Source organism: Ambystoma mexicanum, chromosome 9 (assembly GCF_040938575.1).
Source record: "Ambystoma mexicanum isolate Mex_15411 chromosome 9, UKY_AmexF1_1, whole genome shotgun sequence".
NCBI lineage: Eukaryota > Metazoa > Chordata > Amphibia > Caudata > Ambystomatidae > Ambystoma > Ambystoma mexicanum.
The window spans coordinates 306379946-306403259 of NC_090931.1; the positions used below are offsets into that span (position 1 = coordinate 306379946).

General features: G+C 43.9%; 1 protein-coding gene across 3 annotated transcripts in view; it reads left to right on the forward strand.

The window, feature by feature from the left end:
* Nucleotides 1-23314, forward strand: part of MYO19 (myosin XIX) — an 804019-nt gene that overhangs the window by 89240 nt on the left and 691465 nt on the right. For 2 of the 3 annotated variants that reach the window (XM_069614704.1, XM_069614706.1), the window contains exon 2: nt 19216-19360. In XM_069614704.1, coding sequence (XP_069470805.1) covers nt 19216-19360 — 145 coding nt within the window. The remainder of the gene's footprint in view (nt 1-19215; nt 19361-23314) is intronic. The other variant, XM_069614705.1, reaches the window with a different exon arrangement.

Below are 23314 nucleotides of genomic sequence, written 5' to 3' on the forward strand. Positions count from 1 at the left end.
GAGGTCTGGTGCAGTCGAGACTCCGTCTTCACCATCTGGTCTATAAGGGTCTTGGCAGGCTGTAAGTTTAGGCAGATCTGCATTTGTGTATTGGTGTATTCTGTGCTTTAGGGCTCAGCCTTAAGTGTTAACAATGTGAAGGTGCAGATCTTAATATTTTAAGGGGACTTGGGAGATAACCCATGCCCCAATCATAGTGTTGCGTCCATGCAAACATTATGGCAGCCATGTAATACGTGGGGGCTGTCCCAGAACATTTGTGATTTTCTTCCAAAGTTTTCTCTTAATTGTAAATTCAAGCATTGAATCCGAGATACAATCCATGGGAAGATCATATCTGCTTCTGTCAACTGCAGCCCTCATTCTCTGGACCATGTTCTGACCATTCCACAAGGTTTTCATTGGTTTCCGATAAAGACACCCCCGGAAAACACAGAAGGCTATACCCCTTTAAAATCACAAATGACTGCTTCTGACCAGTTGTACCCACATACTACGAGTTGTCCAAGTAGACTTGCACTGTGCTAATGGGTATCCCGTTCCCGACAGACTTAGGCTCTCCCAGGGGGCATACCTACTATTTGCTTCTATGCTGATGCTTCTGAGGAGGGCTCATCATGGTAAAGGTTGGATAAACCAGGTGACGACAGACAAATCTGCACTGTGGCAAGATGGAACTTTTGCTCTCATGATATGATCATCCTATGCATATGGATTGATTTCACTCTAGTGCGTGACCAATAGCCGTATAAATACAATCTCTGACATTTTCCCTTTGTGTTAGATTTGAGTAGAATACTTGGTCACGCCAAGTCAGACTCCAGAAAGTAAAGGTCTGAACCTCAAAAAATCCTAAGAGAATTTGCTATTTTTGTTGAAATGCAAGTTAAATTGAACAGGGGTTAGGGTGATGGGTGTTTCACTCAGTTTTGAACCGTAATGGGCGGGAAAAGATGGCAGCTAATTGTTTGGTTGGGAATTCAGACATCCTGCAATAAGCACTATTTGTGTCATGTTTAAAGGCTACAAGGCAGATAGATTGTGACATGTATTCCATTTGAAGTGTTACTTTAGCTGAGTCATATTTGATCACAATGTAGAACATGTCTGGTTAGTGTAGCTACTTTTTTGGCAGCAAAACCATTTTGGAATGCAGTCCTCTGTGTATTTGAACAAGTTCAACCTGTTTTCGATTGTTACTTTCCCAGAAGTGAGATTTTGCAAGCAACATGACCTCTCCTTTGTATCTTTACTTAAAGAAGACTGTCACTCAGGATGAAGCCAACCGCTAACATTCATGTTGTAGTTCTGACATAGTCCTTCTTGGATAAAGTGCAACACGTTCCAAGCTTTTCCAAATCATTTTGTTGATTTTATTTTTAAACAAGCACGTACAGCAGACCATAAAAATTTGCCACACAAAGGTATGTATAGTTCTTTTGCAAGTTGTTTCATACGTTGTTTGGCCCCAGTCCATCTCCTGTACTCCTTATTATGGCTAACACTAACCAAATGTACAATGGAACTGACACCCATGGATTCTAATTCTTCCTGAATGAGTTGGTGGCTAGAGAGACCACTAGATGGGCAATGGCAAGTGGACAAGGTTGGAGTATGGACGATAGAAGGGACACTGGTCCCTTAGTAACCATCTCAGAGAGCTATGGCCTTCATACAGACAGATGCTTGCTAATATGAGCTGTCAACAAGGCTCAGTTATACCCCCTATGTTTGGAAGAAATTTCCAATGGACATCCAGGTCCACCAGGGACATTGGAATGTTTTTAAACATAGTGGTGAATTTGCACGATGTTGTGCTAGGGATAGGGTCAATCATGTGTTAAGTATGCATGATACAGGTATTGAAACAACTGGAAGCTAGTTGGTTCCTTTGTTTGCCCTACAGGAGCCTAGTTAGCATAATTCTACTAGCAGGGCACAACATTTGCACTCGCCACTAGCCATTGGCTAGTGACAAATCAACACTTGGCAAGTATAAAATGTTGTGCTGTGTGCATCTATAGAATTTAGATGGCAATGTACCTTTTATGGCTGCCAACTTGAAATGTGTACCCATGTTACTAAACTCCTAAGTGGAGCACATTTTGAAAGGGTACTTACCGCTCTTCTATACTTAGGAGCTACTTTTAGCTCCACCTGTAACTGACTTTTCTTTGCCAGGGTTAAAGGGGATCGATCTCCTGTTGAGAAAAAGCAAACTATGAACACCCGTCACTTGCAGTCTCTGTGAAATATGACATTTCGGGAGATCCATTGGAATGTTTATTTATCCCCTGCCACCGCACCTCCCCCCTGTCAACTTTGATCACAGCATACTGGCAACCATGTTAGCCAATCTTCTCTTCCACCCTCATCGATAACATCTCAGATTAAGAAAGTCCCCTAGAACTCCTTTGGTGATGGCATCAGATAGCATCCCCCTGTCTGGACAGGCTTTAGACACGATTACGGATGTCACTGTAGTGGGAAACATAACTGCTGTAAAGACTTCTTGTCGCAGGCTATGAACGTAAAAAAAAAAGAATCTCAGAAATGTAACAAAAAAAAAAGTTCAGCAGAAATCAAACTAGTGGAGACAGATTGAGGTTTTATTTTGCAAGGGTCCCCTGATAAACTGTACTTTGCATTCTACTGCTGTTTTTTTGTGGATCTTCTGTTTAGACTTCACACAATTTGGGCTGGTGCCCTCCAGTTCTTTATTGGTAACCTTTCTTAAAGGTCTTGCTCACAACGTTCTACACAGCAAATCCTAACCAATAGTTAGTATGATTCGTGGAATCAGCATGCACAGAATGTGAGAGCAATTGATATTTGTCTCCTATCTTGCTTCTTATTCACCGTAAAGAGTCAAAATATTGATTTTCAATATGAAGAGGTAAAAAGAATAACAACAAATGCGTTTTATTTAACATTTTTCAAAACATGAACAAGTTAAATGTAGTGAAATTACTTTACAAGGTGGTGCCAGGATAGCGAGACTAACTGAGAAAAGGAAGGCAGAAGGCTAAGAAAATCAAATCATTATTTCATTTTATTTTGATTTGAATATAAAAAATCATTAAACATTTTAATCAGTTTAGTTATAAAAGCATCCTGTACAACATGCATTCAAACATTAATTCAGTCTAAATAAATCCCTAAAACTTTCAATTTTTTTGAGATAAAGAAGAGAAATGTAAAATTCATTTCCAAATCCTTTCACATATAAAGCTAACAATAAAGCTAACAATAGTTCATTCCAGACAAAATATCTAAAGCTAACAATAAAGCTAACAATAGTTAATTCCAGACAAAATATCGACTATTGGTGCCCATAAATGCAGGTCTTCTTTATAACACGGGCTTCCCAGTTGGTAAATAGTTTCGACTTGACAAAATATATAAGTCTTCATCAGGATGGGATGAACGTTAACAGATTCTAGAAATAAACAAATAAACATGTTGTTAAAAATAGTTTAAAATAGCTTACTGTCTCCCCTCACTCAGTAGTACTCGCAATTATATAAGGGGAGAAAACAAGTCTATCTCTCTACCCATCAAATTCATCTGGTACCCCATAATTTAGGTCCAAATATTCGCTGAATACCTAAATATAGGTAGATATCACAAGCATGCCTCAAACGTGTAGGCGAACCGTCAGCAAGCCCTATATGCCCTTTATTAATTTTAGGTCAATGGTATAAGGCAATTCCTATCATTTAGTGCCATAATTCAAACTTTGTATTCATCCATGCTTCAAAATATGTCGTTACTCAGTATGATACAAAATATAATAAAATAATCATTATGGACATACCTGCAAACCCCTTTTGGGTTCGCTTGGTAACTTGTGTTCCAGTGGCCTGGTAACATGTGCTCCAGTGGCCTCTATTGTACATCAAAGTTGCTCTCTCTTCGATTTGTGGGCTAATCTAATTGAAATACAGACATTAACTTCAATGGAGTCAAACTACCCACAGAAGTCTTAAACAACGAAAGCGAAAGCGGCATACGATTAGTGGAAGACAAAAGGGATAAAGATAAATGCCTTTGATAGATATTACTAATACATCTGCACGGCAAGGCTCATACAGAACAATGAATTTCTGTTTCGTGAATCAAACCGCCTCCTGTGTACCCGGCTACAGGGAGCGGAACTGTTCGTATCGTGCAGAACGGGTGTGCTGTACTCTTGGAGAGTCGTCGCGCATGAGTGTTCTGTTCAAGATCTATACGAAAACAAAGAACGGGAAATGCAGACATCAGTATGCTATGCTCCCTGTGGGAGAAGCACCCAAGCCCGCTTGGTCTAAGCGGCTTACCTTTCGGTCGGCGTCCCAGATTCAATCGCGGTGGCGTCTGCGGTCAAATTACGGCAGCCAGCGAATTCCGGGAAAGCCAAGACCGTCTTTTATTTCACTTAGAAAAATAGTGAACATAAAGGACGGACAAAAAAACCCTGCTCGCTTAGTTACTCTGAGCAAGCCCGAAGGCTTGGAGAGGATATAGCAAAGTGGTAGAAAGGTAAACAACGGACTAAGTGCAATACAATACAAGCTGAACAAAGAAGGAAAAAGGGAAGAAACAAGGGTAATGGAAACGGGAGTGTACACCCTCGTATGAAAAAGTGTGGAATGAAATACCACACGAGGAGAAAAGACTACATAAGTTAGACAATTATGACCCGAAACGGAATCATTTCCACTCCTCCTGTTGATTCAATCCTTTATTTAAACTGTTAGTATGTATATCCACCACTGTTCCTTCTGAGACAAGCGTGCCGCCGTATTTGCTGCATCAGTACCAGACACTTTTTCAATAGCCCACCATTTTAAATCCTCTGGGCTATGTTTCCGCTCCAAAAAGTGCATAGTTAAAGGAGCATTCAACTGCCCAGTCCTGATTTTAGATTTATGTCCCTTAAATGCAATTTTATCGCTCTAGACGTCTTGCCAATGTAAGCCTTTTTGCAAGGGCATATTATAGCATATATAACATTAAGGCTGAGGCAGGTGGTGTGATGCCTCAACTTCCAGTCCCTTTCATGAATTTTAATAGTAGAGATCACCAAGGTACTGGCACAGCTGGAACAATTGCCACAAGGGTAGCGTAATAGGGGGCATACCCCAAGTCACAGTTAAGGTAAGTTGACTGTCTTGCACATGGTTTCTATCGGTCTTAAACACCCAATTTCTGATGTTTCTGCCTCTTTTGAAAGCATAGATAGGTTTAGGTAGATCAACCATATTTAACTGAAGTAAATGCCAGTGATTAGATATTACTTTCTTGATTTTATTGTGTTGAGTATTGTAGGTCAAAGCACAAACCAACTGGTCATCTCCCAGTTTTCTTTCTTTGGTTTCCTTTTTCAAAAGGACTTCCCTATGCTGGTATTGAGCTCATATTTTCAAATGTTTCAACAATTTTCTGGGGTGACCTCTCTCAGTTAATCTTTCTTCAATGACAGAAGCTTGTTTAGTGAAATCTTCCATTTTAGTACAGTTTCTCCGGGCCCTTAAGAACTGTCCATACGGAATGTTGGACTTTAAGGATTGGGCATGAAAGTTCTGGTGGTGCAGTATGGTGTTTCTATTGGACTCCTTTCTGTAAAGGTCCACTGCCAAAACATTTTTGTCCACCTTGATTAACAAATCTAGAAACGCAAGTCGGTTGTGATCAAAAAAGCGGACAAAGGTGGAGGAGTGGTAGTTTGGAAGCCATTAAATATGACCTTGAAGTTATGAGACAACTTAATAATTGGGAAGTGTACGTCAAATTGCAGGGAGACCCTACTCAGGGTATTTTGAAAGATTGGGGAAACATGCTTTAGAAAGGGAAATTATTACTCCAAAAGAACTTAGCTTTCTTGTTCCCAGCAACACCAGGACTCCCTTAATCTGCATGTTACCTAAAATACACAAAAGCACGACTGTGCCACCTGGTAGACCCATAGTTTCTTTAAGTGGTTCCATTTTGGAACCAGTGGGCCAATACTTGGATTTTTTCTTGAAACCCTTGGCTAAAAACACTTCCACTTATCTTTCAGATTCGACAGACGTTATTAGGATGGTTGAATCCTTTCCATTCAATAGTGACCAGGATCTGCTTATTTCCTTGGATGTGGAGTCCTTATACTCCAACATCCCACAGGCAGACTCTTTGGGCATTATGAGGAAATTCTTACAAACTAGGACAGATACCATCTCTGTTCCCAGTGGATTTCTGGCGGAGTTATTAGAAATTGCACTTACCAAAAATTTTTCAGGTTGAAAAACATGTACTACATGCAAATTAAGGGGACGGCGATGGGGGCTTCTTTCGCTCCCAACTATGCCATCCTATACATGTGGGACTTTAAGGAATCCAACATTATGACGGACTCTAATCCCTTCAAACCTGCTCTCAAGTTATATAAGAGGTATATTGACGATATACTCATTATTTGGGACAGCTCAAGAGGGGATTACAACGCTTTTTTCCAATGGATCAACAATTTGAATCCTAACTTGCGGTTTACAATTCAGACCAGCAACAAGGAGATTGCGTTTCTAGATTTGTTAATCAAGGTGGACAAATGTTTTGGCAGTGGACCTTTACAGAAAGCAGTCCGATACACCATACTGCACCACCAGAGCTTTTATGCCCAATCCTTAAAGTCCAACATTCCGTATGGACAGTTCTTAAGGGCCCGGAGAAACTGTACTAAAATGGAAGATTTCACTAAACAAGCTTCTGTCATTGAAGAAAGATTAACTGAGAGAGGTTACCCCAGAAAATTGTTGAAACATTTGAAAAAACTAGCTCGATACCAGCATAGGGAAGTCCTTTTGAAAAAGGAAACCAAAGAAAGAAAACTGGGAGATGACCAGTTGGTTTGTGCTTTGACCTACAATACTCAACACAATATGATCAAGAAAGTAATATCTAATCACTGGCATTTACTTCAGCTAAATATGGTTGATCTACCTAAACCTATCTATGCGTTCAAAAGAAGCAGGAACATCAGAAATTGGGTGTCTAAGGCCGATAGAAACCATGTGCAAGACAGTCAACTTACCTTAACTGCAACTTGGGGTATGCCCCCTATTACGGGGTACTACCCGTGTGGCAATTGTTCCAACTGTGCCAGTACCTCGGCGATCTCTACTATTAAAATTTATGAAAGGGACTGGAAGTTGAGGCATCACACCACCTGCTTCAGCCTTAATGTAATATATGCCATAATATGCCCTTGCAAAAAGGCTTACATTGGCAAGACATCTAGAGCGATAAAATTGCGTATAAGCGAGCATAAATCTAAAATCAAGACTGGGCAGTTGCATGCTCCTTTGACTATACACTTTTTGGAGCTGAAACATAGCCCAGTGGATTTAAAATGGTGGGCTATTGAAAAAGTGTCTGGTACTGATGCAGCAAATACGGCGGCACGCTTGTCTCAGAAGGAACAGTGGTGGATATACCATACTAACAGTTGAAATAAAGGATTGAATCAACAGGAGGAGTGGAAATGATTCCGTTTCGGGCCATAATTGTCTAATTTATGTAGTCTTTTCTCCTCGTGTGGTATTTCATTCCACACATTTTTCATACAAGAGTGTACACTCCCGTTTCCATTATCCTTGTTTCTTCCCTTTTTCCTTCTTTGTTCAGCTTGTATTGTATTGCACTTAGTCTGTTGTTTACCTTTCTACCACTTTGCGCTATCCTCTCCAAGCCTTCGGGCTTGCTCAGAGTAACTAAGCGAGCAGGGTTTTTTTGTCCGTCCTTTATGTTCACTATTTTTCTAAGTGAAATAAAAGACGGTCTTGGCTTTCCCGGAATTCGCTGGCCGCCGTAATTTGACCGCAGACGCCACCGCGATTGTATCTGAGACGCCGACCAAAAGGTAAGCCGCTTAGACCAAGCGGGCTTGGGTGCTTCTCCAACAGGGAGCATAGCATACTGATGTCTGCATTTCCTGTTGTTTGTTTTCGTATAGATCTTGAACAGAACACTCATGCGCGACGACTCTCCAAGAGTACAGCGCTCCCGTTATGCCTGATACAAACAGTTCCGCTCCCTGTAGCTGGGTACACAGGAGGCGGTTTGATTCACGAAACAGAAATTCATTGGCTTATGAGCCTTGCTGTGCAGATGTATTAGTAATATCTATCAAAGGTATTTATCTTTATCCCTTTTGTCTTCCACTAATCGTATGCCGCTTTCTCTTTCGTTGTTTAAGACTTCTGTGGGTAGTTTGACTCCATTGAAGTTAATGTCTGTATTTCAATTAGATTAGCCCACAAATCGAAGAGAGAGCAACTTTGATGTACACTAGAGGCCACTGGAGCACATGTTACCAGGCCACTGGAACACAAGTTACCAAGCGAACCCAAATGGGGTTTGCAGGTATGTCGATAATGATTATTTTATTATATTTTTTATCATACTGAGTCACGACATATTTTGAAGCAGGGATGAATACAAAGTTTGAATTATGGCACTAAATGATAGGAATTTATGTTTTTGTGCCTTATACCATTGACCTAAAATTAATAAAGGGCATATATGGCTTGCTGACGGTTCACCTACACGTTTGAGGCATGCTTGAGATATCTGCCTATATTTAGGTATTCAGCGAATATTTGGACCTAAATTATGGGGTGCCAGATGAATTTGATGGGTAGAGAGATTGACTTGTTTTCTCCCCTTTTATAATTGCAAGTACTACTGAGTGAGGGGAGACAGTAAGCTATTTTAAACTATTTTTAAAAATGTGTGTATTTGCTTATTTCTAGAACCTGTTAACGTTCATCCCATCCTGATGAAGACTTATATATTTTGTCAAGTCGAAACTATTTACCAACTGGGAAGCCCGTGTTATAAAGAAGACCTGCATTTATGGGCACCAATAGTTGATATTTTATCTGGAATGAACTATTGTTAGCTTTATTGTTCGCTTTAGATATTTTGTCTTGAATGAACTATTGTTAGCTTTAGTGTTAGCTTTATATGTGAAAGGATTTGGAAATTAATTTCACATTTCTCTTCTTTATCTCAAAGTAATTGAAAGTTTTAGGGATTTACTTAGACTGAATGAATGTTTGAATGCATGTTGTATAGGATGCCTTTATAACTAAACTGATTAAAATGTTTGATTTTTTTACATTCAAATCAAGATAAAATGAAATAATGATTTGATATTCTTAGCCTTCTGCCTTCCTTCTCTCAGTTAGTCTCTCTATCCTGGCACCACCTTGTTTTTCATTGTATGCCCTTACCTCAAGGTGCCAGTGATTGCTGAGGTTCCCACCTTGGGTTTTGTATATTGTGTGTGTGTGAAATTACTTTACAACAAAAAAAGAAGTCCATGTAATATTTAAAAGGAGTGGCGGTGGCCAATGCTTGATTTCAAACCATTCCATTCTGGCAGCGGATGTGGCGGTTTTTGAGGTAACAGGTGCCCCTTCGCCCTATACTGTTGAAAGATAGTTATATGGATGGTGTGGTAACGCCAAGCAATGACGCAAAGCTAGTATGGGTCAAAGGATTGATTATTTTTAATTCTTTCTTCAGGAAAGTGATTGGACCAAATGCCTAATAAGATCTGAGGATGGTCTACAAGCAAAAACTAGGTGTTTAAAGCACACCATGTCAGGGATGTGGTAATTCATAAATTGGATGTTCTCCAGGTGTCCTATACCTTTTGTAGAACAGGGTCTAGAAAAGTGTCTAAAGCATAGAGATGTTAACCTATTTCACATAACATTGGTCCTCATTGGCACACCCTATTGTACCAAATAATGTCCCAATGAGGTGGCCAACAGAATGCTCCAAACCCTAATCGTAACACGTCATTTAGCCTCCTGGCTGAATTAAGCTTTAAACATAAACGTTCCAATGTTCAGATAAAACAGGAGTGAACACATTCTATTCTCAAATGTCCATCCCTAAGCTAACAACACCACAAAACAGATAGTTCTTCAGGGAAGGCTGTTCCAGGGTTTACACAGTCTGGGCCCCTCTGTGGTATTCCTGTTTTCTGTATTTTTAAGACCTCTGATAGGTGTCTGGGTCTTTTTGTTCCTCTTCTCATGATCATTCTCTCAGGCTCTGGTTCGTCAATGTGCACATGGTTTCCCTCAACACTCCTTGGAATCTCTGTAGGTCTTCTCAAAGGGCTTGTGTTCGGACATCTTTCACATTTTGGCACTCCCAAACTTTGGGTTCCACAAGATTCAAATATGGTCTCTCTCCAGACTTTGGGGTTCAGGATACACATAAAACATATATATATATCTTATTTTCATTTACACTTGCATACAACAATACACTATTGCATGGCAGTGGTTTTCATTTAATCTCCTTGGTGCATATAAAGATGGTACATTCCACATTATCCTACCCACTCTCCTCCTTACGTAAATTCCCTATACAACCCCAAACTATCTGCTTCTGCCCCCTTCCGTAGCTTCCCCAATCTGTCTATTACTTCCTCCATTCTGTCTCCCAATTCCTTCTCCTGCGGATGTTCATCCCTTACCCCATTGTCTCCTTGTTTGATCAAGGTGGTCTTAAATCTGGTGTTGACTTTAGATCATTGAGCATCAGTCCCCAATCCATCATGCATCCTCTTCCTCCTCGGTCTCCTCACGTTTCCTTAGCATCGCCATCTCAGCAAAGCCCCATATTGGTGCATCTTTGGCCCATGCCTGTACCGTTGGGCCTGTGGGACTTTTCCAGGATATTGCAATTCAGCTCTTGGCTAGGAGTAATAAAAAAAAGTGTTTTTTTTCTCTTTGTCCTGTCCCTCTTTTTCTTTCCCAGTATTAGCCCCAGTAGACACAGACAGCGACCATCCAAAGGCTCCTCGCACTAATGTATTGACATTTGATATTACTGCTTCCCAGAATGCTATTATCACTGGGTACCCCCATACGCTGTGCCAAAACCCTGTTGTATTTCCTCTGCACCTTGGACAAGAAGCCTCGCCAGTCATATAAACCCAGTGTAGGCAATCATATTGGATCGGTCGGAATCGTGCATTCCTGGATACTTTCTTTACCCTAGAATACACTTGACCCCTCCCTCCCTCCCTTCATTCAGGATCTTTTTCAGGCAGACAAAATTCTGTCAACTCTCCGGCCACAGGCCTCTCTTGTACAGGAAGTGATTCACCTTCATGCTTTCTTCTGCTTAACTCCAAGCAATCTGCCCTCCTGTGGGTCGGTTATCTGTATTAAACCAAAGTGTATGCTACAAGCTGGCTAAGGCATGGACTAGTGCTTTCCCGTTGGCAAATTATCTGTATATGCAGTGTCTGTGTGGAAGCTTGGTAGCATTTTCCCATGCTTTCCGCACAGCTGCTTTCACCTAGTCTCTGTCGATCTCCATTAATACCATCTCTTTGGTCTAGCCCAGGGTTCTAGTCCTAAAAAGTAAAGTGGGGGGGACTCATCAACAAACGCAATGGGATGTGACTCACTGGAAATTAGCATATCAAGGTGAAATATGCATATTTCATTAAATTGACTTTGCATAACCACACAAATTGCACAGGACGAATGTCATTTTCCTTTCATAAAATCAACACACACACAAAACCAAGCGAGAATATGTTCTAGTGTTTTTGAAAACGTTAAAAGGTGTGCATGTTTTAAACTCGAGAATCAATAGAAATGTTTTCCCTGGAACTTGCAACATCGAAATGGGACATTGCAACTTATTTTTCATCAGGTTTAATAGTGCATTGGTGAAATGTCAGGCCTGTAAACCTGACAACTTCCCTCAGGTTGGCTTTAATTCATAAATTGAAAGAGGACATTCAATGTTTCTCATTTTAGCTGAGGGGGACGGAGTCCACCCTCTGAAAAAAGTGGGTGGACTCCGCCCACCTGCGTGTACTGTCGACTTGAGCTCTGCTCCAGCCCCTCTTCTCAGTGCTTGGCATTGGTTGGGGCCGTTATAGGCTTGTTTTTGTGATTTGGTTAGTTCTTATTTTTCCCCCTAGTTCTTATTTTTCCCCCTGTGAAGGATTTTCAAAATCTCTCTATTTTGGTCACCTGGCATTGGCTTATAAAGTAATTTCCCTCACCTGCGCGTTCTGCACTTTTAAATGTGACTCAGAGTGTTACCACCATTTTGGAATTCCTCTAGTTCTGTGCACACCATTCCACGTGCACGCGATTCCAATCCAAGGTGTCTGACTGCAGCTCTACCTAACTGAGAAGAGTAGTGGGGTCGTCTGAACGCTTCATTCTGTGAGTTCCGGAGCTTTTGGGTTTCTCTTGCATGTACCTCATGCTTGTGCTCCCATATGCTGTGGTGGTCTGTCTGGGTGATGTTTTCACCACACCAGCAAAGAGTCTAACAGGAGAAAGGGTAATGTATTATATTTCAGCTTAATTCTGGAGATTTAAACGGTACTAGGTAAAGTTGCCGGATGGTTTTGTACACAGTCTTATTTAGAAATTCCTTGGAAGCAGGGTTTGCAACACCTCTGAGTGTGTAATGCATGCCTCGGTGAGGGTGGGGGAGTGTGCAGGATCCTACTCCTTCCACCCTTTAGGAGGCACATAGGGTAGCGGCTGGGCTAACCCAATCCTTAGCAGCTTGCCTCCCTCGCATATTAATATGGGGCGTTCAATCAACTCGCTACACTAGCCAGTTGTGTATAATGTACTTTGAGGCACAGGTGGAGTAAGTCTTTTGGAGGCTTAAAAAAGACCCCGGTTAAATCAAATTTCTACTTAAGAGAATTCCAATTTAAGTGTAGCGGCAAGTGATGGGGGGAGGGGTGTAGGGGGGTTGACTACATTTAGGGAAGCCCATTCTAGTACTACAGGGAAAGGCAAAGCATTTTAGCAAGTACACATTGTTGTAAAGTACAGTTAATGGTTTCAGATTTTAAACATATTTTGGAGAGGTTTAGTCCTAGCACGAAAATCGTAATGGGACTCAGTGAGTACCTTGTCCAGGGGTGCCGAGTACGGGGGCTCCGGGGCCCGGTCTCCCCCCCTCCCCCCACTGGCAAAATCAAGTCGGGGCTGAGCCCCCTCCCCCCGCCAGAGAGAAGTGATGCAGCATCGATGGCCCTTTTCATTGATACTGCATCACTTCTCTCCGATCGGGTAAACGCGCGAGAATGTCGGATTAAGAATGGTCCTCTTTTGTTTAAGGGGAACGGCGTGCTTGCTGCTACAGTGCACAGCACAGCAGTATCATGCAAGGGAGTTTCTAACCACTCTGAGAGGGATTTTAAAATGAATGCTCTGATTAGCAGTTTATGATGACCAGAAAAAGAATGGTCTACCTAATATTTTATTTAGTTATGTCTTCTGGACTCCTTGCTTCGCTTATGTCCCTGATTCTTTTTTAAATCGGCCGAATTCAAAGCTTTTCAGGCAACCGCTTAAAAAGGCTTGTCTTCTGTGGACCGGACTTTGAGAGTCTGCGATTAGACCAGTGTGCACACCAATGTATTGACAGTAAGGTGCACGCCTGTGTGAGCTCCCTGGGATTCAAACCCGCATTGAGTGCTTAACTCAATTGTTGTCTTGATAGTTGTGTTGCACCTTTTTGTTCACCTATTTATTTATGTATTTGTGTTACAAATATTGGTCTAATAATGGCTAGAAATCAATTTGGTGCTGAAATTGGGCTTTCCCTCCGCATTTTGAACTTTAAAACGTGTGCAATGTTTTTCTTTTCTTGTGAAAAGAAAATTGCCCACTTTGCATTTAAAATTGTCAGCCATCTTGAAAACCAAGCCAGCCAAGATGTGTTTATCCAGAGGCCAGACAAATGAGTGATATATGCATGTATAGTTATTACTATTCTTCATTTACGGACCTCCCATCGCACCCTCACTCAAAAATGTTATTGTTTAAAATATTGATCATAATGAAAAATATGTTAACATATTTTTTTGAAGTTCCTATGACAAATAATTTGCAAACTGTGCCTCCAAGCAGGGGTGGACTGGGAAACAAAAGAGGACCTGGAAATCATTTTCAAAGTGGCCCCATATCACACATTTTCAACAAGCCCCACCCTTTTCCTATGGGAACATTTGGAAATGCAAAACAATAGAGGTCCAGAGTGCTGAGGCCTACCGGGAAATCTCCAGAGTTCCCTTGTGGCAAATCAACTTCCGGGGCACCAGTGGTCCAGGGATGAATATCGGTTTCTAATAATCAATCAGCCCCACACCTCTAGTAAACCAGAATGGATCCAAACAGATTGGAAACACAAGTATATTATACACCTCCTTGTCCAATTCAGGTAACGTGGACTGAATGGCAGGTTTATCTCCGCAAGGTTGCGGATCGTTGCTTAGTTGCAACACAGCGAAAATACAATTATTGCCCAATGATAAAAAGGACTGTAGAGGGAGAGGAAGGAGGAAGTGGAGAGGGAGGGCGAGAGGGATGAGGAGAAAGGGGAGAGGGACAGGAAGGTGGAAAGGGAGCGGGAGGGTGAGGGAGAAGGGGGGGAGAGGGAGAAAGAGGGAAGGGGAGAGGGGTGAGGGAGGGGGAGAGAGGTGAGGGAGGGGGAGATGGAGAGAGGGAGGGGGGAGAGGGAGAGGAAGGAGGAAGTGGAGGGTGAGAGGGATGAGGAGAAAGGGGAGAGGGAAGAGGGAGAGAGGAACAGGAAGGGGGAAAGGGAGCGGGAGGGGAGAGGGAGAGGGAGTAAGAGGGGAGAGAGGGAGAGGGAAGAGGGAGGGGGTAGAGGGAGAGGAAGGAGGAAGTGGAGAGCGAGAGAGAGAGAGAGGGAGGGGGAGAGGGATGAGGAGAAAGGGAAGAGGGAGAGGGGAGAGGAACAGGAAGGGGGAAAGGGAGCGGGAGGGTGTGGGAGGGAGAGGGGGAGGGGAGAAAGAGGGAGGGAGGGGAGAGAGAGAGACTTGCATGGCGCAGCTCGACCTGCTTCTGGGCATACCTCCATGCCCTTTGTGGTGCTGCGCACAGGCTGCTGTTCAGTCTGTTGTTGGGCACAGTGAGTTGACCAATCTCCTGTTGGGCCCAGGGCGTGGCTCAGTTTGGAACTAGGCCAGGGTGACCGCCAATCTAATTCTGCAAACATTTGGGCCTTTACCAAAGCCCCCAAGTACAAAGGTAAGGTGTAAAAACCGGGTGTGTTTACTTTCACCCTCCCGGGCATTTTACAGCCATTTGGACGCCGAGAAAGAGCATGAAACGGAATTAACATTTGCGCTGAGCATTCCCCATCCACCCTTCAAGAGCACATGCTGAGCAGGGTGGTTTATATTACTCATGGATGAGAGAGATATAAGTGAAATACTCATCTATGAATAATATCAGTTATGTCACTTTAATAGAATGTCCCTCGCTTGTGGAGTGCTGGAAAGTCTTGCCTGCTGCTGGCCAGCTGCCTCTCTATGTAGCGTCTTCATGCAAGTTCATTGCAATCTTTTGCACACCCGGGAAGTGGTGGGGGCCTGGCAGGGTATGATTAAGATGAAAAGAATATGGAGATCAGGTCTATGAAGTAAGTCCTTTGAAACTTTAAGGCACCTACGCATAGAGTCTGTTTAAGATATTAAATGAGTCCTATGAAATGAAATGTATTTGTGTTTGTATTGTCTTGTATGTATTGTAGATATTATTTAAATGTAATGTGTTCTTTTAATTTATTTTTCAAGTGGATACAAGCCCGTCGTGCATGTCGTCGTGGGCCATGGTTAAGGGGGTGGGTGGGAATGTTTTCTGATAGCATGGCTGCAAGTCCGGGGTGCATGCCAGTCCTGTTAGGTGGGCCATGGTTAAGGGGGTGTGCGGGAATGTTTTCTGATAGCATGGCTGCAAGTCTGGGGTGAATGTCAGTCCTGTTAGGTGGGCCATGGTTAAGGGGGTGGGCGGGAATGTTTTCTGATAGCATGGGTGCTAGTCCGGGGTGCATGTCAGTCCTGTTAGGTGGCCCATGCTTAAGGGGGTGGGCTGGTTATGTTTTCTGATGGCATCGGTGCAAGCCCGGGGTGCATGTCAGTCCTGTTAGGTGGGCCATGGTTAGGGGCTGGGCAGGAATGTTTTCTGATGGCATGTGTGCAAGCGTGGGGTGCATGCCTGTCCTGTGAGGTGGGCCATGGTTAGGGGGTGGGTGGGAATGTTTTCTGATAGCATGGGTGCAAGCCGGGGGTGCATGTCTGTCCTGTTAGGTGGCCCATGGTTAAGGGGGTGGGCGGGAATGTTTTCTGATAGCATGGGTGCAAACCCAGGGTGCATGTCAGTCCGGTTAGGTGGGCCATGATAAGGGGGTGGGCGGGAATGTTTGGCGATAGCATGGGTGCAAGCCCGGGGTGGAGTAGGGGCAGTGATGGCTTACCGGAATGCAACTCAAAGGCTTAAATCTCCTTCTTACTTGACTTTAGTATATGCAGTACATGCTAGCCAATGTTTCCACTGTTCTGCGCTGCGCGCGCCCGCACCCCTTCGCACCGTTGCACCAAGTTGGCGACAACATGCACATTTGCGGTCATATAACTGCCAATGATATCACTTCCTGTATTCGGGCCCCCCCGGGAAATTCATAAGTCGGCTCCCCTGACCTTGTCGGTTCTATTTTTCGCTCATAGATCGTACCCCCCACCCCTCATGAGTTCCCCATCCAGGGACTCGCGTGTAGTGTAACTTTCTGCTGTCTTCAGAGTCCCTAAATCTCCCAGAACAAGATGCCCCAAAGGTACCATTTTAATTAACCAGGTTGCACTGCTCCTTTTTATAACCCACTAGCCAATGACAGTTGTTAATAAAAGTTTCAAGGCTGCCTATCGCTTATGCCATATCAAAAGGGCAACCTGGTTTGGGAGGTACAGCAAGACTTCACAAGAGTCATTTTTAACTGATCGGTATGGAAACAGTTGTGTGCTAGATAAGGTCATGACCTTGATGAGACTCGAGGTCTGCAACTCTGGGGAGCCAGGACAATATCTGGGCAGATGTAAGAATCGGTGTCTGGTATTTACTACTCAATCCACAATCCTGAGTGCCTGGGAAGAAGCCCTGGAAGGTTTGACTGTGGGGACTGTCCCTTTATGGGTTTTTAGTGGTGCAGTGTCTGATCCAATGCTAGATGTGCATTTAGACTGCAAGAACTGTGTAAGACCCATGGTATCTGCACAAACCATTTGATATTCTACAGGGTTTGTCCTGAAGCAGCACTTTCACCTGCTCCAAACCTAGATTCTGACGATGAAATACTGCTTAGCTATGCACACTGCAGACCTCACTTAAAAACAATGGAAACCATACCAGTTGTGATCGTGCAGCCACAGCTGTACTAGTCAGCTTATTGAAAAGCATTTGGTTACCCCTACTTGGGTCTTCTGTTGCCTTGCACCCAGACTATCATATAAAGGACTGGTAGGATGTGTTCTGACTACTCAAGAGTCCATATTACCTGCTTTGAACCACTGGGCCCCATTGCCTTTGCCACCAAGGCCACAGTCTTGGCTACTGGAGGAGGTGGGCCCAGCATCGGGTTCTTCTTTCTCGATTCCAGCAATGTCGTCTGCCTTTCCTGGTGAGGCTGCACCTGCCGGCCCTGCACGTCCTCTTCTGAACCGTGACTCTGGCAGCTCCTTTTACCACTAATTAATCACCTACTGCTTGTTTCTGTTGAATTAGATTATATTGGACCATATAAATCGATGGCACAACTGGAGAACATCCTCAGTTTGTGGTGACTTTGCCTAAATTGTACTCCTCGTTATAACCGCAAGCTTTCTTTTTTGGTTTCTCCCGTTGGATAATATTGATTTCTACCTCTGTTAGAAACTACTTAACTAAAACACTAAATTTGCCCTCAAGACCTGCTTTGCCGAGCTTTTGTTGACATCTGCAAAAGTCACTGCCCTAAAAACCCCATTCGAAAAAGTGTACCTCGCTGTAATATGATGCATTTTCTCTCTTTCTTTATATTAGAATTTTAACTAAATCGCTTGACAAGCCCTGGTCTTGTACAGAAATTGCTTAAGTAATCCTACTAACGATATGACTTTATTACCGTTAATAGCCACTGCCTTTTAATAGCCAAGGTTCTAGTCCGTTATATGCTTGGAAAAACTATTGCAAACAGTTATTGCTCAACGCTGACATCTCACTCCAAACCCTAGTCGACCTACCAGATAAAGCTAAGTCCAAACTTTGGGCGTGGGATTGGCGTATGATTTGGGATAAGTGCCTTACCTACGACCTACTCAATCTTCTGTGTTGGAGTGTTTCCACTAAAATCCTTGCACACAATCCCTTTTTAATTACAAAAATGTCGAGATGCGAGGTATGCTAGAGCTCTAATGAGATTTCGGCTGAATCTCTGGCCAACGAAAACAGACTGCCTTGCACTAAAAAATTCAGAAAACTGATTTATCCCGTAGATTCTGCAAAGCCAAAGGTCAACATGAAACGTTAAACCATCTAATTGTTGCTTGTTCTCAGTTAGCACAACAAAGAAGCAAAGCCTTTCCTAATTATTTTAGTCAATATAGGATTTTAACTCGTGATATGTTTTGGTCAAAAATATTTCATGCAGATTCTGTCTCGTTAAATATTGCTACAGTTACATTTTTATTGGCTTTAAAAATTCATCACGATACATTTCTCCACGAATAACGTGTGATTCCTACAATAAAAGCCCAGTTTATCCGATCCATTGAAGCATAACGATTGTTGTTTTATCACTTGTAGTATAAGTCTCTTAAGATGTACTAAGATGTAATTGTTTTTTTTATTTGTACGGTGTTATGTACATGTTATATGTAATTTATATGTTTTTACCTGTGTAAGGCAGTTGTATGATTGTTTTATGAATTGTTAATGCGTTCAACATTTGAAAAAGTTGTAATTTACAACTAAACAAATAAATAAAAAAACAAAAATAGTATATATTTTTGATAATCTGTTGTGTACTTTTCTGTGTTTCTAAGTGCATTTACTCCACCCTGCTCTGCTATGTTTGCTCCTGGAATAGTCTTGCGTATACTGAGAAGTGTACCGACCTAGATTTGGATTTATCTTCCTGAACCCCAACTACAGATCTAATGGAACCCCTCATACTTGTAGGGCTTCTGATTTTTTAAACTTCATGTTAAAAGCTTTATATTTTTGAAATGTATTGAACATTTTCAAAGTTAGTTTTTGGCTCTCTTTACTGTAATTTGTAGTACAGGAACTCTTTATTTTTGCCAAAGAGCCTTCTAATTTCTGCCAATCTATCCTCTAGAAGAACGGACCCAAAAGAAATCTGGTTGCCTGCACAAACCTGAATGACTCCTTGGAGGAAGAGGTCCGGGCATTCCTGATCCAGGAAGATGAACTACATGAGTTTGATGATCTTACCAAGGTGAACCCTGTGAACACCACTACAGGTACTGTATTGAAATTGGTAGAGACCTTCTGAGATGGTTTCAATTACTAGTTGCTCCTCCTCTGATGTGCAATAGAGTCACTTCAATCTTGTCAGAACAAGCTTTTCATACTTCCCAAAATATCCTCCTTTAGTTATATGGGATATTTCCAAACATTGAAGGCCGTGGGCAAAAATGACTGATTGTTTTTTTTTTTTCATGCTGAATTGATGCCGTCTTCAACATTCACAATGATCACTATTTAGGGGTGTTCATCCACCCTCCCACCCCCCGCCCACACTGAGCAACCTTGAAAACCGATTCCCTGCCCGCCCTCTCCTTTAACATCAGGGGTTTCACTCTACACCCCCTCACCCCAACCCTCCCTTTGCTTCCCAGCCCCATCATTTGCCCTGCCAACCCCCCTCTCACACAAACACACACACACACGCCACACACGCCACACACACCACACACACACTTAACTCGCTCATCTGCTCCCCCATTCCATGCAACAAACACCCATCCTTGAGCCCCACACAAACACACTTGCACTTACCTTCTCCCCCGCCCTCTCCCTACTGTTACAATCTGCGTTGCCCCGAGTCTCCCACATGTAGGCATTGCCCCCCCCCCCACTCTCCCCGGTCCCTGGAAGGAACACTCAGACACAGATCTTCATGTATCGGGGTGACCGGCATGTTAAGCGACTGCCCCCTTTATTTCTTACAATGCGCAACGGCAGAACGTGGGCATCGCGCCACGTGACTACATCGCATTCCTCCTTTTTCATTACAATGAAAATACGGCTTTTCATAATATAGTCAGTGTAAACTATATCAAACTGGGTTGGGCCCAACGTGGGCAACATTAGGTGACTTGCTCTGACACGGGTCCTTTCAAACCTAGTCACCCATTATATAGTCTCGGAATCGCGCAGGACATCTTCTGCTCTCTCGAAGGGGGAATCTTCCTCCGGCTGGTTCCTCCATGGCATCTCCTTCTGCCCCGCCCAGTGTATTAATATTGATATTGATGTTTTATTTCTATCGCGCTTGTACACAAGTGTTTCTGAGCGCGACAAGGCAAGGGAGGGGAACAGGGGAGAACAAAACAACGATCTTACTAGGCCCAGTGACATTGAGAACGCGCAAGTGCATGGGAGAGGGGGAGGGGAAAAGTGCATGGAAGGGGGGAGAAGTGGAAAGTGCGAAGCAAAGGAGAAACAGATAAATAATAAAGGCAACAAACCGTGGTAGTGCAGCCAGCAATTTGCAAGTGCTAGGTTTAAGGCAGCAGACAGGGTAGGTCTAATAAGTGCAGGAAGAAAAAGGGGGGGCTATATGGGTACAGATACAGACCCCAGTGCAAGGGGTGGCACGGAGGCAGTGCGGGAGGGTGGCAGGGTGAGAAGGTACCTGGGCCCGGAAGACAGAGGGTGGCCAGGTGCACGGTGCCAGAGAACAGATCAGCAGGGAAGAGGGGGAGCGAAGGCCGATGAAAAAAGGAAGGTCTTGAGGTGCTTCGTCAAGTTTTAGTGTGGCAGGGAGGCTGTTCCAGAGGGAGGCTCCAGCCGAAGACCGAGATCTACCCCCAGCTTGTTTCTTTGAAAAACTACTGACTTTCATGATTCCTGCCTCTCATGTCCCCAGCCCTCCAAGATGTCAGGCTGGAGCCAGGCTACGATCACCTACATGGCCCTCAAGGGCCTCTCCATCCCTCCAAAGACCCACTTGGAGTCAGTCTTGGCGCTTGTGGCACCAGACTCACTCACTCCCACAGGATAACATTGGGGATTGGCCTTGTAGTGCATTGATGGGGACAAGATCGATGCCCCACATATTTCGGTTCCCAGAACTGCATGTGCAGTCTAGTCTTTTGGGTGTGGTTCAGCCCAGAGACACCTGGGATACCCAGAGACTATTTAAGCCACACCCAGGCTGAGAAACATGCTTTGTGTTTTCTGCACTTGCAGCGTGTCACTCACCGTGTTCGGATTGGTCTCCAGTAGGCCTGCATCTTTCTTCTGCGCTCAGCTCCTGCAAAAACAAGAACACCGTTAGGAACAGCCTTACCTTGCGGCGCTTCTGCCCATTATTCATTGCTTCTTCTGTTCTGCAGGCATCTTCGGCGGTGTCATTCCCATCTCGGCACGCCGCTTACTAAGGAAAAGGGAAAAGAACAGAAGAAAGGCATTAGTAAGCATTCAGCAAATCTTCGCTTATTTTTAAAGACTGTACGAGCTCCAAACGCTTACCTGAATCCCAGCTGCTCTGGGGGAACTCTGTCTCCGGAACTTCTCATCCATCTGCAAGAGGGAAAAGACACTCCAGGTAGCGTGGAAACATCTAGAGGCGCCGCATACCGAGCTTACTCGCCGCATTTCTTCTTCATAACTGGCATCCACGCTGAAAACTTCGCGGCACCTAAAAGACACAGAAAAATAACTCAGTTCAATACAAATACGAAAGGGTTGCATTGCGCATCGCGCTCTCACTCACCTTCAGCGCTACTCATCTCAGCAGCACGTCGCCATCCCCGGACGCCGGCCATCATCTAAGGAAGGAAAGGAACGAAGTTAGAGAACTGTTCAAAAGACTCATTATACTTAACTGTTGGACTCTTGCCAGTGAAGTAACTACGCAGCAACGAGCCCGCATCATTCAACGTGCACCTGTGCTGAAAGCAGGACGGAGAGCACACTTTCCAAGAAAACAAGGTGAGCTGTGGATCAAAGGGAAGGGCTGGACCCCGGGGAAGAAGGGTTTCAAGCACACAGAGACAATAGGGAGTTAAACTCTACCAATCCTGTGTTTCAGGCCCAGTCTCCAGTCGAGCAGACTCCAGGGAAGGGTTTGAGGTCGTAAGAGGTCAGAACAGGCTGAGTGACGTCCCTGTGGATACCAGGTGAGCGTTACACTGACCCCGATGAAGTTGGAGGTAGAGGAGCGAAGAGCTCAAGAGGGGAGGTATTTGTGGAGGAATAGCTGAAGGTATTTTGGATCCAGGCCCCAGAAAGCCTTGTGGACAATGCAAAGGATTTTGAATGTAATCCTTGCATCACCGGGAGCCAATGGAGAGATTTCAGAGCTTGAGAGATACAATCCCAGGGCTTGAGGCCAAGGAAGAGTCTCCCAGTCCTGTTCTGGGTTAGTTGTAGAGGCAGGTAAATTTAGAAAGAGGCTGTTACAATAGTCCAACCTAGAGAGAACCAGAGCTTGGGTGACCATGAGCTTCTGGGCGAAGGAGAGGAAAGGCAGAGTACCTCTGAGGATGTGCAGTAGGAAGTTTGACTTTTTAGAGACCTCAGAGATGTGGGCGGAGAAGGAAAGTGTGGAGTCAAAGATGACCCCGAGGTTCTTAGCCTTGCAGATGGGGGTACGAGAAGGGCCAAGGGAAGCCGGGGAGAGGATGGTGAAGGTGTGCTGATGGGGAGGATCTCTGTCTTACTGGCATTCAGAAGAAGATCATTGGCGGCACAACAATCTTGAATGGCAGTTAGGCAATCAGAGATGAGAGAGGAGGTGGCCGAGGACAGCCTGAAAATGAGTTGTCAGCGTAACACTGGAAATTTGAGCAGAACATGGCAATGGAGTGGGCAGGTATTGATTGAAAGGCCAGGGCGAGCGGTTAGACCCCTGGGGAACACCACAGGTAGAGAGGAAGACATATGATAGGAAGGACCCAAGTTGGACCTGGGAGGGTCGATCACAGAGGAAAGAGGCCAGCCAGGCCAGACCCTGATCAGTGATACCCAGGTTATCAGAGAGACGGTGGAGCAGGATGGTATGGTTGACCGTGTCGAAGGCAGAAGAGAGATCGAGGAGGATGAGGACAGAGGGAATGTTAGAGTCAAGGTTGGAGAGCAGATCTTCACGGATGTTCAGGAGAGCAGTTCCGTGCTTCTGGCAGCTCTGAAGCCAGACTGGTGGTCATGGAGACAGCCAACAGAATTGGAATGTAGGTTAAGCTAAG